At 48.6% G+C, this 16,728-nt stretch overlaps 6 protein-coding genes across 6 annotated transcripts; 2 read left to right on the top strand and 4 right to left on the bottom strand.

Annotated features, from left to right (window-relative positions):
• The first annotated feature begins 9 nt into the window (after positions 1-9).
• Positions 10-2,117, top strand: N7471_003879 (NAD(P)/FAD-dependent oxidoreductase). Its single transcript, XM_057276598.1, has 7 exons — positions 10-492; positions 550-708; positions 768-877; positions 949-1,108; positions 1,191-1,297; positions 1,363-1,671; positions 1,737-2,117. Exons 1-7 carry the CDS (start codon positions 211-213, stop codon positions 1,921-1,923), a joined length of 1,314 nt encoding a protein of 437 aa, XP_057136208.1. The 5' UTR covers positions 10-210; the 3' UTR covers positions 1,924-2,117.
• A 408-nt stretch (positions 2,118-2,525) lies between these two features.
• Positions 2,526-3,392, bottom strand: N7471_003878 (thioesterase family protein; the record flags this gene model as incomplete). Its single annotated transcript, XM_057276597.1, has 1 exon — positions 2,526-3,392. The coding sequence occupies one exon, from the start codon at positions 3,390-3,392 to the stop codon at positions 2,526-2,528; it is 867 nt and encodes a 288-aa protein (XP_057136207.1).
• A 2,364-nt stretch (positions 3,393-5,756) lies between these two features.
• Positions 5,757-7,381, bottom strand: N7471_003877 (arylsulfotransferase family protein; the record flags this gene model as incomplete). Its single annotated transcript, XM_057276596.1, has 3 exons — positions 5,757-6,646; positions 6,714-6,779; positions 6,835-7,381. The coding sequence occupies 3 exons, from the start codon at positions 7,379-7,381 to the stop codon at positions 5,757-5,759; spliced, it is 1,503 nt and encodes a 500-aa protein (XP_057136206.1).
• Positions 7,382-8,200: 819 nt separating this feature from the next.
• Positions 8,201-9,906, bottom strand: N7471_003876 (glycoside hydrolase family 47 protein; the record flags this gene model as incomplete). The annotated part of the gene is made up of 4 exons (XM_057276595.1): positions 8,201-8,286; positions 8,359-8,533; positions 8,586-9,633; positions 9,683-9,906. 4 exons carry the CDS (start codon positions 9,904-9,906, stop codon positions 8,201-8,203), a joined length of 1,533 nt encoding a protein of 510 aa, XP_057136205.1.
• A 1,146-nt stretch (positions 9,907-11,052) lies between these two features.
• Positions 11,053-11,516, bottom strand: N7471_003875 (GFA family protein; the record flags this gene model as incomplete). The annotated part of the gene is made up of 2 exons (XM_057276594.1): positions 11,053-11,139; positions 11,190-11,516. 2 exons carry the CDS (start codon positions 11,514-11,516, stop codon positions 11,053-11,055), a joined length of 414 nt encoding a protein of 137 aa, XP_057136204.1.
• Positions 11,517-12,059: 543 nt separating this feature from the next.
• N7471_003874 (histidine biosynthesis protein HIS4) lies at positions 12,060-16,491 on the top strand (the record flags this gene model as incomplete). The annotated part of the gene is made up of 8 exons (XM_057276593.1): positions 12,060-12,153; positions 12,253-12,387; positions 12,452-12,645; positions 12,729-13,073; positions 13,117-13,284; positions 13,679-14,459; positions 14,522-16,078; positions 16,150-16,491. 8 exons carry the CDS (start codon positions 12,060-12,062, stop codon positions 16,347-16,349), a joined length of 3,474 nt encoding a protein of 1,157 aa, XP_057136203.1. The 3' UTR covers positions 16,350-16,491.
• Between the last annotated feature and the right edge of the window lie 237 nt (positions 16,492-16,728).

Genomic DNA, 16,728 nt, shown 5'->3' with positions numbered 1-16,728 from the left:
TCACGTTCCTTTTAACAGAGATCTTTATAAACATGAAATATCTTTGTCTCGCTTGAGACATCGGTCGAAGTCCTAATCGCTTTATCAATTGAGATTCTTGGCAATTTGTGCGGTTCAACTTCTTCAATTTACATACTCTTTCCCCTCCTTCTGGTTTTCGACAAGTCTACCTTACTGGGCTTTCACCTCGCACAAAGTGAGCCACCAAAAATGGCTCATTCGCGTACAACTACAAAAGTCGTGGTGGTCGGGGGAGGCGGCACCATGGGTTCCTCAACAGCGTTGCACCTCATCCGCTCTGGGTACACTCCGTCGAATATTACAGTGCTTGATGTATATCCCATTCCTTCGGCTCAATCGGCAGGATACGATCTTAACAAAATTATGAGTATCCGGTTACGCAATGGGCCAGATCTGCAACTTTCGCTCGAGGCTCTTGACATGTGGAAAAACGATCCATTATTCAAGCCCTTTTTTCATAATGTGGGCATGGTGAGTTAAAAAAATATTGCTATTGGAGATGCGATAATTCCATACTAACACACTCAGATTGACTGCTCGTCATCTGAAGACGGTATTGCGAGTCTTCGACAAACGTACCAATCAATCATCGACGCGAACATTGGGTTAGAGAAAACGAACTGGTTGTTAGAAAGCGAAGATGATATACTTGAAAAGGTACCAGCCTTTACAAGAGAGCAGATAAAGGTAAATTCCATCTGTGCACAACCTTGAGGGGTCGGGGGCTAATAAAAGTGTGTGTTCAGGGGTGGAAAGGCTTGTTTTGTGGCGATGGAGGTTGGCTTGCTGCAGCCAAGGCCATCAATGCGATTGGACATTTTCTAAAAGATCAAGGTGTGAACTTCGGATTTGGCAAGTATGTAATGTTCCATTGGCAATTTCCAGCAAGTTTGAGGATTCTCACTTTACTGACGCAAAATTGTATAGATCTGGAACTTTCAAGCAACCTCTGTTTACCGCGGATGGAATCACATGCAATGGTGTTGAGACAGTAGATGGCACTAGATATTACGCTGACAAGGTAGTCTTGGCTGCTGGCGCTTGGAGTTCAACATTGGTAGATTTGGAGGATCAGTGTGTTTCGAAAGTAAGTTCAGGATATCCTTCTTGTCTCGCCTGTCACAAATTCCGGTTCAAATGAATCAGTTGCTAATTATCAATTCTTGCAGGCGTGGGTCTTTGCTCATATCCAGCTCACACCAGAGGAAGTGGCCAAGTACAAAAACACACCCGTGGTATACGATGGCGAATACGGCTTCTTCTTCGAGCCCAATGAGTAAGTAATTCGTCTTAATCCAATGTCGGAGAAAATAGAGCCGCGTGCTAAGTCCTTATCTATAGGCACGGGGTTATTAAAGTCTGCGACGAGTTCCCCGGATTCTCTCGCTTCAAGCAGCATCAACCTTATGGGGCGGCCTCTCCTAAGTCCATCTCTGTACCTCGATCACACGCCAAACATCCCACAGATACCTACCCAGAAGCCTCGGAGGTAACCATTCGAAAGGCAATTGCGAGGTTCATGCCTCAATTCAAGGATAAAGAGCTTTTTAACCGGTCTATGTGCTGGTGCACAGATACCGCCGACGCCAGTTTACTGATCTGCGAGCACCCCAAGTGGAAAAACTTCATTCTGGCTACGGGAGACAGCGGGTGAGTTAATAACCAAAATGGGTAGTTTTATGCAGTTAGCAGCTTGCTAACAGCGCATACTACAGTCATAGCTTCAAGCTTCTACCCAACATCGGCAAACATGTCGTTGAGCTGATAGAAGGGTGTCTTCCGCCAGACCTAGCTGGTCCGTGGATGTGGAGGCCTGGGGGTGATGCTCTCAAATCTATACGCAGTGCCCCAGCGAAAGATCTCGCTGATATGCCGGGCTGGAAACATGATGCCAAGCTTTGAATTCAGTTTGCATGGATAGATTTCGGATATTTCTTCATTCAGATCTTTGCCGTCTTTCATGCTCTGGACGGGAAACACCTACCTTTTTTTTCTTTTTATTTGATGCAGGACATTGTTTCATCTTATTGGTAGGGGTTTCAATCAATACTTGACTATAAGGCATTAAATGGTACATGATGATGCGCTACTAAAAGAAACCCCTAAAAGTCCTTGAAAGATGGCCGACTCTTTCTGCTGTCACATAATGGATGATTGATGTTGCCTAGGTGATGATCAATGGATGAGATCATTTGAACAAAAAGAGGAAAGCACAAGTGTAGCATCGTTCTTACCTGATTTATAGAAACACCTATCTGGGAAGGTTCGTCTTCTTCAAACCCCATCATATCCATTCCCCATCTATCTTCTGCACACTTTCAACCCTTGATCATCCCCCCAGGTGCGATGGGCTTGGCTGCCCCTGCCAATTTTATCGCTGCCAGTCTCAAAAAGCTGATGGGATTTGCAAAAGAGGCATAGTTGGAACAGGTAGTCCAGTTCCTACTCCACGAAGCAGAAAGGGCTCTCATAATGTACCATGATGGTTTTTGGAATATGACCAATCAAATCCTCGACGTCCCCTTCTTCGCCCTTAGAATCGTCTTCTGCGTCATGCTCGCCAGCAACCGGCCATCCCCATTGAAGACCCTCCCTTCGCTGAGCGCCCTCGCATTCCCCGCGCCGTAAGTCTGTCTCTCGCTCACATGCCAATTCTGCAAATCAACTTCATGCGTCAAGATTCGCAGCGCAAAGTCTAGGGTCGCACAGGCACTGGCCTCAGACAGGCTGTAACCGGAATGGTTAGCCGGAATATACGCAAGTCCACGGTCCATATAGAACGCAAGGGCAGCGATTCGGTCAGCCTCGGTGTGAAGAGCCCCATGAACCCGGAACCGCTCAGCCGAGACGATATCCGAAACAACTTTCCCACCCCAGTCAGCGCGGTGAGGGTGGAGCTCCATAATTGTGTCCAGAATCCTATAAAGTCCTGGTTCTTGCGTTTTCTCTCTCTCTGTTTCTGCCGCCGGGGACGACGGGACGGGAAGCTGCGGACGAATCGAATAATTTACCATGTCACCTGGTTCTTCAACGTGGAAATCTGCCGTTGCAATCAGACATAGCTGTTCATATTTCTCTCCGGACTGGACCACGCGGAGATGTCTTGTTTGGAAGGTCCGTGTGTCGCGGATGCGCTCGACGTGGCAGATGAGCTTCTGGGATGGGCTAGCGGGTCGCACGAAATAGCCACTGATGGAGTACAGGTGCTGGCCTGCTGTGACGGTTGCGTAGGCGGCGTTGACCGCGATGGCCAGGATGTTGCCGCCGTAGGCCCAGTCAGCCAGATCGCCCATAGGTATGGGATGGGCGACGGAGCGGTAGCAGTCGGTGTCGATGGACTCGACGGCAATTTGATTTTTGAGCGAGGCCATGCTGGCCGTGTTTTGGTATCACAATATGAAGATAAAGATACTAATTCCGGACTTCATATCAAGTCGGGCCGGTACAGATTATATTGTAATTATATCGTCCCCCAGGATATTGTAATCAGCCAAAGGCTCCGAGGTACATATCTGAACATGACTTTAAGGATAGTCTACCAGCTATATATGATCAATCCTCTTTGCCGAGGCATACAACGCACGACTGACGTCTGTCTTCCTAGACCCACGTGCGTGGCCGAGGACAACCAGCCTAGATAGGAGCCCTGGAGCGATGAGCATAAGCACAATCGCAAATTGTGAAGACCTCACATGAAAAGAAACCCTGCAAATCAAGACATAGGACCGAATGCCATCCACATCTGCTGCTCTACTAGGTATGTGCTGCATAGGAAACAAACTCCCATTTACGTCTACCCCATGCAGCCTGGCATCCCTCTACGTCAGTGACAAGCATACGACTACGGGCAGAATCACCAGGCAACTTCATGGCAAGAAATTCGCCTATTCGCCGGGTATATCGCATTCCACTCCTCATCAACATCCGAGAAATGCGTACCTGCACCGCCAACGCTGTAAAATGGTAGACCCGGTACCTCGAGAGAGTTTGTACATCCGCCTATCAAGAGTTAACGGAGGTGAGGACTGTATTGATTGTATCAAGAATTGCATTAAATGTAAACTGTGATCTGATATTGTAATCGTTTGATCGAGAATTGAAGTACAGGTAATTCAAGCATCAAGAATTCGACTAGGGTGAATTGAACTTGAATTTTGGACTTGTATAGAGAATTGGTGTGATATTGGTGTATTTAAATGTATAAAATATTCATATTACAAAGTACACTGCAGGCAAAATCAGGTATGACGCACTGGCGGTTAGAGACGCCGTATACCATACATTGTCGTATTGCCAGATTTCTGTCAAATCGTGATTGTTCCCAAGGCTCTGCGATATGCCACTCCCTTCCTATCCGAGAACGCCAAGACGATGCCAAGACAAACACTTTGACGGTGAAGTATTGGTGTAGACGGCGCATGGTTTAGCTAAATTGGTAGGTAAGAGGCTCAACTTGGGGGCCGACAGTGTAGATTGGACCCTGCATAAGTGCCCCGCAACCTGTTCATCAAGCCTACTGGTCCGATCGGAATTTGTGGGGTTCATCTCGGGCATCCTTAGCATTGCCACCGCATATTGAGGGCTGTGTTAGTATATAACAGGTAATGATTAGCATGACATATGAACTATTTTTGTGTTTCGTGGTTGTATACAAGTTATAAAAGTGCTCCTAAATCATGGGGGTTTCCATATCGTCTCGTCTTTCTCTCTATAATAACCATACTATTTAATAACTCATACCAGTTACAGCCATGTCTACGGCCTTAAACCACCAACCCTCCCCTTCTTTCTGCATTGAAGCAGTACCGAGAAAAGAGAAAAAATGGCTTTCGCTTGTATCTCTGCGATTTGGCACGGTACTATGTAACATGATAGCGATAATCTGCTTTGCCTGGGCCATGGTTCAGCATCATGAAGGAGTCGTTTCAAGCGATGGGCTAGGAGAAGCGTGGTCTAGCATTAATCTGGGCACAGTGAGTCCAAACATCCCTACTATGATGATTTTATCAGGTTCTATAAAGAAAGCTTACTGACTCTATATTCCTCTCATGGTCAGGCCTCATATGGATTCATCTGGTCCACTTGCTTTCTCATCGTCGTCTTTTGCAACTGCGCTGTGCACCCTGGTGTAGTCGTTGCATTTGACTGTATTGCTTTCATTGCCCAGTTAATTACCGTCTGCTTTGATCTGCACGAGCTTGCCTACTGGAACCTTGGTGGTTATGGTTACTCCAGTATCCATGATGCTGGCCCATTATATGGGGCTGAGTGTCTGGGGTGTTCAATGATACTTCTTGGAATGTGGGTTTATTATACCTCTTTTTATTTGTGGTTTTATATCTGACGGAAGATCATCATTCAGCCTATTCAACCTCATCCTTTGTGTCCGTGCCTCTATTGCTTGTCATAGGCTGCGGAAGGCTGGAAAACAGCGAGATATCAAACAGGCTTTCGGCGCGTGATGGCCACTAGCGGTTGTTTCTATATGCGCTATAATTTCAAGGGGCTGTATGGCTTATTTGAGTGTCTGCTACTCGGTGAACTTTATGTTTAATATTCAATTCGTGCTGTTACAATGTCCCTTTATTTAATGTCTAAGACGATATATGAACGTTCTATCCTTGACATGACTTTTGGGGTTGGATTTACTTCATCGCCAAGCAATATCAATAATTGCGAGCAAGTATATCATGGTCTCGAACCAGTCTTCATCTCAAGCTCCCCAATTTTGACCATCACTCCAGCAAGTCAATGTTGACAGTGGTGGCAGTCAAGCTCGTCCGCGCAAGAGACTCCCCATTTGGGCCAACAGCCTCAGCAACAAATCTAGCTGAGGAAGATAGTGCAAAAGTCGAATTCCAAGTAAAGACCGTCTCAAAGGAGTTCCTGTCCACTTGACCAACCCTCGTCTTCTCCTGCCCATTAACATAAAAGAATCTCCATGCCGAAGTCTCGGTATCCCCATTCCAAGACACATAAAGCTCAACAATATTAGAAGCCGTTTTCAGTGCAACCAGTGCCGGACTTTCCTTCGGTGTACCAGTCCAGTTCGCCAAAAAGCCACGGTAGCTGACCGACCCCGTCTGGATAAAAGCGTGGTACAGAATCTCATTATCAGCACCAAATTCCGTGAAAGCACCCTCCGATCCCCAGTTGACGAAGATTCGGTCGTCATAAAGCAGCTGCGTATTTCCCTGGGATTGTGCCTGGAGATCATACGGTGCCGTTGCCTTGCGGAGAATGGTTGCCGTGCTATCTGTGTGGTTGATCTGGACAACTAATGCCCGGGACACATTGTTAAATGTGATAGCCCCATCGCCGGAGTTGTCGAAGAACGAGATTACCTCTGTCCCGGGTTGGCTTAGTTGAGGTTGCCAGCGGGCATGGTGTTGGAACCCGAAGGTCCAGTTGCCGATTTGTGAAAAGCTAGGGTATTTGCCGCCGAGCCGCCAGATGATTGAGCCGTCTGTGCCGTTGATCTTGAATATCGTGCTTGTGTGTCGGGACGAGAGCAGGTAGTCTCCTTCTTCGTTTTTGTCGAGGCTGTTGATGTGGAAGTAATCCCATGCTTCGGCGGAAGACAAGCCGCTATTGGCATTTGTGGAACCTAGTGTCACTAGGCTTTCTGGTTTAAGGTCAGTTGGTGCTTTAATGAAAATGTGTCTGTGTCGAGCCACAGCAAATTCTCTTACCAGACGGATCAACATGTTCCAAAGCATTCCACTCAAAAATCAAGTCTCCCGTGGCAATATCATTTTCTATCAAATAATCAAAATCAGCAAACTCATCATCCAGATTTCACGACCAACAAACCTTGAAAAATCCCATTCCCCAACCACTGCTGCGAAGAATTCCCACCATAAGCCGACAAATTCGCGGGAGTCGTATAAAAGACCTCAATCAAAGCCGTCGCTCCTTGAATAACATTGAACTCATGAATCGACGAAACACGATGATTCCCGGCAGTCGAGGTAACAACGTGCTGATAACTCTGATCCAGCAGGACATGCTGACCAAACCCTTCACCATGGGCACTATCCATACTACCCTGAAATGCCTGGAGAACGGGTTTCCCCTGGTACGTGGTAGGATGGAAATTAGCCACGAACCCGGCGTAGTAGCCTGTGCCGGCCCACACCAAATCGCCGTCTTTGCGGTAGATGTACGGACCGGGCCGTTCAAGGGTCCCGCCCATAGGGTATGGGGCGATGAAGACGTATTCGGAGCCATTTGGGTTTGTGGCGGGGATGGTGATGTTTAGTTGGGGTGGTGCGAGGTCGGGTCGTGAGCGGTAGTGGCCCTGGTACAATGAGGGTGTTGTTGCTAGGGCTGCTAGGAGTGTTTGTTTTAGGAAAGACATGACTTTGGGTAATCTCTTTGCTGGGAAGGACTAATTGTCAGTTTTCTACTATTTACTATTGTATTTCAAGAGAATTTCATAGCCATCTTATACACGGCCGATAATGAAGCCTGCTCTTCTCTGACATCTACTAGCAACTTAGCGTTTTCGTGATACACATCGCGGATAACATCATTGTGTCTGGACTATATGTATTTATGGCCTAATTCCTGGGGATCTATCCATGTTTAATTAGATTTCATTCCGTAGCGAGTTATTGTGTCACCGAGTCTGCAAATGGCGCAATTTGATCGTGTAGCCGAGCTAAAATCATTGGTCGACTGGATTTCTTTGTGCTATTTCCCACTTATTTTATAACAAACATAATATTACGCAGCTCTACAATCGAGAAGCAATAACCAATAGTAGTTTTTTCCTCCTCTTTAAGCCGGCAACTCGGCAAGTCAGCCATATAGCATGTGCTCAACTATTAAGTACTCAGTGCAGAATAATAGCCTATCCGGCGCGATCCGTAAATATCGGGTGTCATTCTCTTGTATGTTTTAAAATGGCCAATGGAGCTGGAGTGTAGCACCGGGCAGTCTTCTGATATTGCTTCTGATCTTGCGACACCCTGCCAGGTTGGAGAGTCGTCCGAGTTGAAGGCTTCGCTTTTGAGATTAAGAAACAATTAATATTTCTAAGCAAGCTGTACATAATATGGTAATAGTCTAGAGGGTTACAAAAAAAGAATTCTTACATCAGATCCAATGAGCAAAGGTAATATAGGCTTGATGAAAGTACTATTTACTGTACTGATAACCCAACTTATCCTACGAACTAGGTGTGCAACACACGCACGGGATGAGCCTCAGTATTGAACACGAAGGCATTCTTTTGGCCCTTCTGGACTTGCCATGGGGCATCTATACCAAGACCCAGCATTAGCAATGTTTTTTTCGAAAAGAGAAATATGATTGGAAAGGCTGGGAACTTACCCTCTGCATGTATAAGGTACGCATATTTCATGACTTCAGCAAAGAGGAAGCTCTCCTCATTATCGTACTTCGAGCCGCCGCCAGCTGTATTCACGTTGCTTACAGCAGCAAAGCCCGACCCAGTGCGGCAGGTAGCATTGATCGCCTTGAAACTGTTCCATGCCCAGTCGCGGTACTATATATGGGTCAGTATGTTTGGAGCATCAGTAGAAGGAAGAATGGCTCACGATTTCATTCCCCGTGACACGGAACGCGTAGTAGAAACTCTCAATCACTTCAGGGCGCAGGTTATATGAACCGTTTTCCATGTAGAATCCGGCCTTCTTATAGAAATCCTTTTGGTCGGAGGGCACTTTCTTCGGATCCCAACCCCACGAGTCTGGTCCAATTCCGGTCAGGGTCTGGTTGTAAGTAGCCTCACAGCCATCCACGAGCTTCAAGCCGAAATCGATAAAGTCTTGCCGATCAAGCACGGTGCCGCCCAGGATGAAACTGCCGCCATCGAAGCAGGTCAGATGCTGTGAACTAAGATCATATTGGCCGTTGTTGTATGAGGCCAGCCAGGTGATTTCCGGACGAGGGGCGGGATGCAATTGGAGGTGTTTGATTGTCGACTCCGCTGCGAGGACCCAGCGGTCCTTGTATGACGCGAACCGCTTGGGGTCGTACACGTACATCTTGATCAGGTACTCGTAGAACGAGTCATCGCCGCCGTTCCAAGAGACAGCACCGTCAGTGAAATGGCCGTTGGAGATGTTGATGTTGCTTCCCACCAGGCCGGGGAATGGCTCTCCGCTTGATGGCTGAGGATTCAAAAGGTACGACTGGGCCTTCTGGCTCAACTTGGCATACTCATCAATACCAGTCAAATCGGACAATCGGGTCCACTCCAGCACGAGAGTTCCAGTTACTGCAAGACCATTGGTGCTAGAGCCATCATTTCCCTTGGAAGTAATGTCAATGTTATTGTAGGGAACACCGGATGGTGTATCAAAGGCAAACTTCAAGACATCCCCAAGTTTCTTGGACTGGGTAAGCAGAACATCGACTTGAGTTGAATTGAGGGCAAGATTCGCTTCAGGACTATTGAGCAAATCATAGCCGGACAACATGCCACCAAGGTATCGGATAGTGGTCTCGAACAGGCTGACCCCGTCCTTGGTTTTCGAGAAGTCAATAGTTTCAATGTGGTCCAGGATCTTTTGAACAGCATCCTGGTTACCCATAATAATGGCGGTTGAAAGCGCATCGACAGCGGAGGCTCCCCATCCATTCCTATCCCGTGTCAATTCTTGCTGTGAACTGTACAATCGGACATGCTTACCTGGAGTCACCATAACCATTGCTCACAGGGTGCAGCTCATCATGAGAGAAAGCATAGTTGACATATCCATTCCATGCATGTTGGAAGGCCTCCTTGACAGCATCGGCCTTGGCCAGGTTCTCCGACTCGCGGCGCTGGATCACCTCTGGCTCAGAATAAGGATAGGCGGCAGCAGACCCAGCGATGCCCAGCACCAAAGGAAGTGACAGAGAAGAGATGCGCATGATTACGCGTTGGATGTGGTCGGGTATAGATATACGGGTTTATTTAGGCGCGATTGCTCGGTGCAAGGGTCACACGGCGTAGGAATAATTTTCAATTGCGAACGAGGGAACACCTGAACTGCAACGCAGCAGGTCAATGCAATTATTAAATATGATGGGAATGTGAAATGATATAGTGAGGTTGCAGTCGACAAGAAAGAGGCCTGGCGAAAGGGGAAGGCAGCACGCGGGCACGCCGACACGCGACCCCGAATTATTTACTATTCCCCCTGTCACTTGCATTCTGATCGCCATAAAATTGGGAATTGTGCATCGGATGCCATTCCAGTAAAAATGAACGGATCCAATCGGACAAGATTCAGGCGCGTTGGGGATCTGCAAGGGCTCCACCAACTATTGGTGCGCATCGGAGAATGTAACTGGCCGAAGTATCTTTGGTCTCAGTTTTCACATATTTGAGATCTTGTTGGATATACTCAAGTACGATTCCATGTGCTAGATCGACCTTCGACTCAGATTTCCCCAGGCCACAATTACATGTATACGGGTGACCAAACCAGACGACCACTTGACGTGACGAGAAAACATGATGCTGTCTTCGGGTGCCTCATATCCAGGGACCAGGATGTACCTGACTAGCACGGTCTTGGCTGATAAAAAGCGCTTGCCGTCACGCCGGGTGCTTTGACATGCCACATACCCCTCAATGTGATGGCTTTTGTCACCGGACTGGAGTGTCTGACCCGTCAACACAAGTCACCTCCCCCAGGTTTCGAGCGGACTTAGTTCCAACTGAGGAACATTTATGTCAATCATGAACAGGTCCGTGCCGACATATTGTGCATTTAGACTCCAACCACTTGTCGCAAGTACTCGTAGTTCGGAAATATCGGTTGAGAATACAACATGCACCGAATAATGAAACTTCTAAACACTCCTACCTCACGTCCCTCTACATCCTACCATCCATCTAAGAAATGCCAAAGCGTAAATGTTTACATTCCACTATATATCATTTACTTGTGACATATACTCTTTACATCATCTACTGCCATTTCCACCTAGTTACGCTAGACATTGATATGTTAAGTTATCAATTTAGGCCAAATCATAGAATAGGATCATAGGATCAGACAAAGAACCGATCTAAACTTTGTACTCTTGCCCGGTCGACCTTCCATCAACCTTGTTGAGAACCAGTTTCTCAATGTCAATGTCCTGTAGTAGTCGTACCTAATATACTTAGTAGCTACAACCGAAATAGCATTGGCCATTCGACTTACATTGACAGGAGTGATCAGTGGGTGTCCCTCTTCTGGAAGACGGATGAAGCAACTACTTCCGCACTCTCCGCAGAATTGGTGCTTCACCTTGCGCTCAGTAAAGGAATAATCTTTTAGTACATCCTCGCCTTTTTCGATGGTAAAATCTTTGGTGAACGGGTACACGAGCAGGTAGCCGTTCTTTGTGCAGATGGAGCAGTTGCAGGTATTGGTGGGGTACTCGTACAGGGGCGGGGATAATGTGAAGCTGAACCGCACGGCACCGCAGTGGCAGTTGCCGGAGTGGGAGCTGCTCTCACCGGTGGGGATGGGTGGGAAAGGTGGCATATTGATATTAGAATAGTATTGATGTTGCTCACAAGGTACTTGCTGGGAGTTGAATGGCTTTTAACTGACGGGCTTACGCTAAGTCTGCTTATCGTCGGACCATTCGCGCTAGGCATCAATTTAATGAAGCAAATCCCGACCAAGATGCTCCCAAAGCCGACGTTTATTGTCGGTATAACATTTATCCGTGATACACCTTGTTTTGCCTGTTCTCCTCTGACGCTTCGGGACCTTGCATCTGATATTGACCTGATGATCTTACCCAATGGTTTCCGATCATTCTACCATATAATTTTTTGCTCCTTCGGGTTCCAGCTTCAAAATACCTCGAATAAGTCCCGGCGCTTGCAGTTACCTGCACCTTCATAGCAATTTACGTGGAGAAACCCCACTTCCGAGTTGCCTTCGGCGACTTCTAGTTGCATGTGTCAGCTTTGGAGGTATATCAGGGCAGTTTGGCTGGATTTTATTTACATGTGAATGTTCAAGCAAATGAATTCTGGAATTGAAATCATTTGCCTTGAAGTCTCCGCATCCTTTACCATGGCATCATCCAAGACATCACTGATTGTCCGGGTTCCAGAAGGACAGCCCAAATTGGTCAAAGAAGAACTTCCCCTACCTATACCTGGCACTGGTCAAGTGCAAGTAAAGGTGTCGCATGTGGCGCAGACCCCAACGGATGATATAATCTGATACCCCACCCCCTTCGACCCACGTAGCTCATGACCTGCAGTCCAATGCTTTGATGTAAATGCATTTGGTGATGGAGCCGTACTCGGGTGTGATTTTGTTAGAGAAGTCACCGAGTTAGGAGACACCGTCACTCGACTTGACAAGGGTGACATTGTGGCAGGACTGATCTGGGGTGGTGAGTCGTAACCTCAAAAAAGAATATTGCCATGACAAATGTAGAACCTTTGACACAGTACTAGGAGAAATCTCCAGGCTGGGCGGATACAGTCAATACACCATCGCAAATGAGCGCATTTCCTTTAAGGTTGCTACAAGCATCTCGCGGGAGGAGTCAATCACCGTTCCTCTTGCTGCGGCAACAGCATGGCTCGCCTTGTTCTCGAGGGGTTGCTTGAAGATTGATCGCTCAAGATCCCAAGGTACCAGTGTCTTGGTTTGGGGTGGCAGCTGTGAGTACTACATCTGCTGGAGAATCATGCGTTGTTCTGGTTGCATTAACATCCGTACACCGTTCAGCTCGACGTGATCTATGGCCTTGATGTAATCACGACTTGTCGTCCGCACAATGCAGATCTTGTCCGATCCTGCGGCGCCAAACATGTCTTTGACTACAATGACCCGAAGGTGATTGGGAAGATCACTGAGACCGCGCCCGATCTTCAATACATCTTTGATACCATTGGAAACACCACATCTTCCGCTCTTTCGTCTCGGGCCTTCGGCGACCGTGAAGGCTATCTATGTACCGTGCGGCCAGGGAAGGCAAATACAGAACAAGTGACTGCCAATACGCACGTCAGCGATGTTCTCGTTTGGACTCCTTTCTTGAATGACCACGGCTATGGCATATTCCATTGGCCGGTAACTCTTTGGCGGTTCGGATACCAATGCTAAGCATGATTAGGCCTCGAAGGATGGCCATGAGTTGGCCAGCAAGCTGTTCGAGAATTTGCCCTCATGGTTAGAGCAAGGCCAGGTCAAGCCAAACCAGGCTAAAGTCTTGCTTGGTTTAGATTCTGTACACTGGGGATTCCAAGAGTACTGGGATAGCAAAATCTCTGGCTATAAAATTGTCTGAGGTGGTTCGCAGTTAAGGCAGACATAGATACAGGGCCCTCATAAATGAGACATATGTTATAGAATGCAGAAATGCACACAATATATCACAATTTTATAGATCACAAAATCGAATCACTAATAATATCAAAATCCTGCGATAGAGCGGCCCCGGGGGCTAATCGATGATTCAGCGGGGCGGGAAAAAAAGGTTGCCCAAGGAGTCATCGCTCTCCTCCACAATTTCCCCCATTAATTCAAAGGGTCCTATATTTTAGGGGATATAATCCTCCTTTTCAATCTTTTTATCCTCCTACTACTACTACACCTACCCATCATGGCGACCCCCTTCCTTATCTCCCACGACCCCTCCTCCCCCCACCTCCGGCTCCGGACTCTCGCTCAAGCAGATCGCCTACTTCGGCCGCGTACTGATCAAGGTCTCGAGTCTCGCCCAGGCAGAGCAATTCTTGCGCCAGAACTTCCGCGCCCTCGATATCTTCGTCGATGCAACCGAGATCTCCTCCGCCGGCGATCTCGTCGATATCCTCAACGCCGGTGCCGCCAAGATCTTGATCAACTTGGACCAATTGACCACCCTTTCCAAAGAACAATCCGTGCCCTCGTCCCGTCTGCTCGTCAACGCCCTGTCAGACTCCCAATTGGATACTTTCCAGCAATGGATTGCCGCCAATGCTGAGCGCAGCGAAGCTAGCGTCTGCACTGCACCTTCCTCCATCACCGCCGCCGCCGAGAAATTGAAGATTAGCTCGGACTCCCCACGGCTCTTCACAACCTTCGGTACTCAGACAGTGTCGGAAGATGCTATTACACAAGTCACAAAGCAGGGTGCGATTGCTGTCGTTCCCTCACAGGCATTGACCGTTGAGCGGGATGTGGCTGGCCAGGTCTCTGCCGCTAAGCTTATCGCGTCGACCGCCGTTACTGACCAGGCCAATGGCCTGTATGCCACTTCGGTCACTGATGAGCGGGGAGCTTGTCTGGGCTTTGTTTGGAGCAGTGACGAGAGCATTGTCGAGGCCTTGCGTACTGGCACCGGTGTTTACCAGAGCCGGAAGCGCGGTCTGTGGTACAAGGGCCAGTCTAGCGGGGATGTACAGGAGTTGATCCGTATTGGCTTCGATTGTGATGCCGACTGTTTGGTCTTTGTTGTCAAGCAAATTGGACGTGGTAAGAACCAGCTTTCTATACGGATATATGATGTTCGTATACTAACCATGGTGACTCATTAGGATTCTGCCACCTTGGTACTGAGACCTGCTTCGGCGCATCTGCCGGTCTGTCTCGTCTCCAAAAGACTTTGGACGCCCGCAAGGCAGATGCTCCGGCTGGATCATACACCGCGCGTTTATTCAATGAACCCAAGCTCATCGATGCTAAGATCATGGAGGAGGCTGATGAGTTGTGCCGTGCAGACACCAAGGAGGAGATTGCTTTCGAGGCCGCCGACCTGCTGTACTTTGCTCTGACCAAGTGTACTGCTGCCGGTGTTACCCTGGAGGATATCGAACGAAACCTTGACCTCAAGAGCTTGAAGGTGAAGCGGAGAAAGGGCGACGCTAAGGGACCTTGGGCTGAGAAGGCTGGCCTGGCTAAGCCCGAGTCAAAGCCTGCCCCCGCCCCCGCCCCCGCCCCGGTCGAGGATCGCACAACCCGAATTGAGATGAAGCGTGTGATCACTGCCTCTACTACTCCCCAGGTGGTCACCGATTACCTTAAGCGTCCTTCCCAGAAATCTAACGAAGCCATTGTCAACCTGGTGAAGCCAATCATCCACGATGTCCGTGATGGCGGCGACGCCGCAGTGCTCAAATACACCCACAAGTTCGAGAATGCTACATCACTCACCTCCCCTGTTATCAAGGCGCCGTTCCCGGCTGAACTCATGAAGCTGTCCCCCGATGTTCAGGAGGCACTTGATATCAGCATTGGCAACATCGACCGCTTCCACTCCGCACAGAAGGGAAGCAACGAAACCCTCCACATGGAGACCATGCCCGGTGTGGTCTGCTCTCGCTTCTCGCGCCCCATCGAGCGTGTTGGTTTGTACATCCCCGGCGGTACCGCCGTGCTGCCCTCCACTGCGATGATGCTGGGTGTTCCCGCCATGGTGGCAGGCTGCAACAAGATTGTCCTGGCCTCGCCTCCCCGCTCCGACGGCAGCATCTCTCCCGAAATCGTCTATGTCGCCCACAAGGTCGGCGCTGAGAGCATTGTCTTGGCCGGTGGTGCCCAGGCTGTGGCCGCCATGGCCTACGGTACCGAAAGCATCACCAAGGTCGACAAGATCCTTGGTCCAGGCAACCAGTTCGTGACGGCCGCAAAGATGTTCGTGTCCAACGATACCTCCGCAGGTGTCAGCATCGACATGCCCGCCGGCCCCAGTGAAGTCCTTGTGATCGCTGACAAGACCGCCATCCCGGCCTTTGTTGCATCCGATCTTCTCAGCCAGGCCGAGCACGGCGTCGACTCACAGGTGATCCTCATCGCCGTCGATCTGAACGAGGCCGAGCTGCGTGCCATCGAAGACGAGGTCGATGCCCAGGCCAAGGCCCTGCCTCGCATGGACATTGTCCGCGGCTCCCTTGCGCACTCCGTCACCTTCGTCGTGCGCGACATCAACGAGGCCATGACCCTCAGCAACGACTACGCGCCCGAGCACCTGATCCTTCAGGTCGAGAACGCCGAGTCTCTTGTGAAAGATGTCCAGAACGCCGGCAGTGTCTTCATCGGCGCCTGGACCCCCGAGAGTGTTGGCGATTACTCCGCCGGAGTCAATCACTCGCTGCGTAAGTATCTCTCTGCAACGGCTTTTCCTCTTATCTCCCTGTTTCAATCTTGCTAACATATTCTTTTCCAGCTACCTACGGTTACGCCAAGCAGTACTCGGGTGTTAACCTCGGTTCCTTCCTGAAGCACATCACCAGCTCTAACCTGACCGCCGATGGCCTGCTCGGTCTCGCCAAGACGGTTGAGACCCTCGCCGCTGTGGAGGGCCTGGAGGCGCACAAGCGTGCCGTGAGCATCCGTGTTGCGCACATGAAGAAGAACCAGTCATAGGTCAAGTATACCTTATATATTTTTCTTGTTATCGTTTTCGGGATTTTTTTATCATGATTGGATGTGCCATGAACACAGATGCATAGCTAAAAAGAAACTTGGTCACCATTGGGCTTAAAATTTTATATACAACCAATCAATAGACTATTCCAAGCAGTAAATAAAGTAAATTGATTATATCCGGCAGATCAACGGCATATGTATACCCACTATCAGATCTAAGACATGACGTTGGGCTCCACTCGAAATTTCAGTCGAAATCTTCAGGTGAGTCACGATCAGACAGTTCAAAAAAATATAATCAAATTAAAGCCAGACGCCCCTAGCATAATTTTGTATGAACCAACCCAAAAAAAAACGATTCCAAAAAGAAATGCTC

This window comes from Penicillium samsonianum, assembly GCF_028829775.1.
Source record: "Penicillium samsonianum strain IBT 33392 chromosome Unknown utg000003l_segment0_segment0, whole genome shotgun sequence".
In the NCBI taxonomy this organism is placed as follows: Eukaryota; Fungi; Ascomycota; class Eurotiomycetes; order Eurotiales; family Aspergillaceae; genus Penicillium; species Penicillium samsonianum.
The sequence above is the reverse complement of the archived record's forward strand: the minus strand, read 5'-3'. Positions and strand labels throughout refer to the sequence as shown.

Bases quoted from the DNA above. Each gene is read 5' to 3' on its own strand.
- N7471_003879 (XM_057276598.1), top strand. From the start codon at position 211: ATGGCTCATTCGCGTACAACTACAAAAGTCGTGGTGGTCGGGGGAGGC. The intron at 1,109-1,190 runs GTAAGTTCAGGA...CAATTCTTGCAG, and splicing joins AGGATCAGTGTGTTTCGAAA to GCGTGGGTCTTTGCTCATAT. The intron at 1,298-1,362 runs GTAAGTAATTCG...CCTTATCTATAG, and splicing joins TTCTTCTTCGAGCCCAATGA to GCACGGGGTTATTAAAGTCT.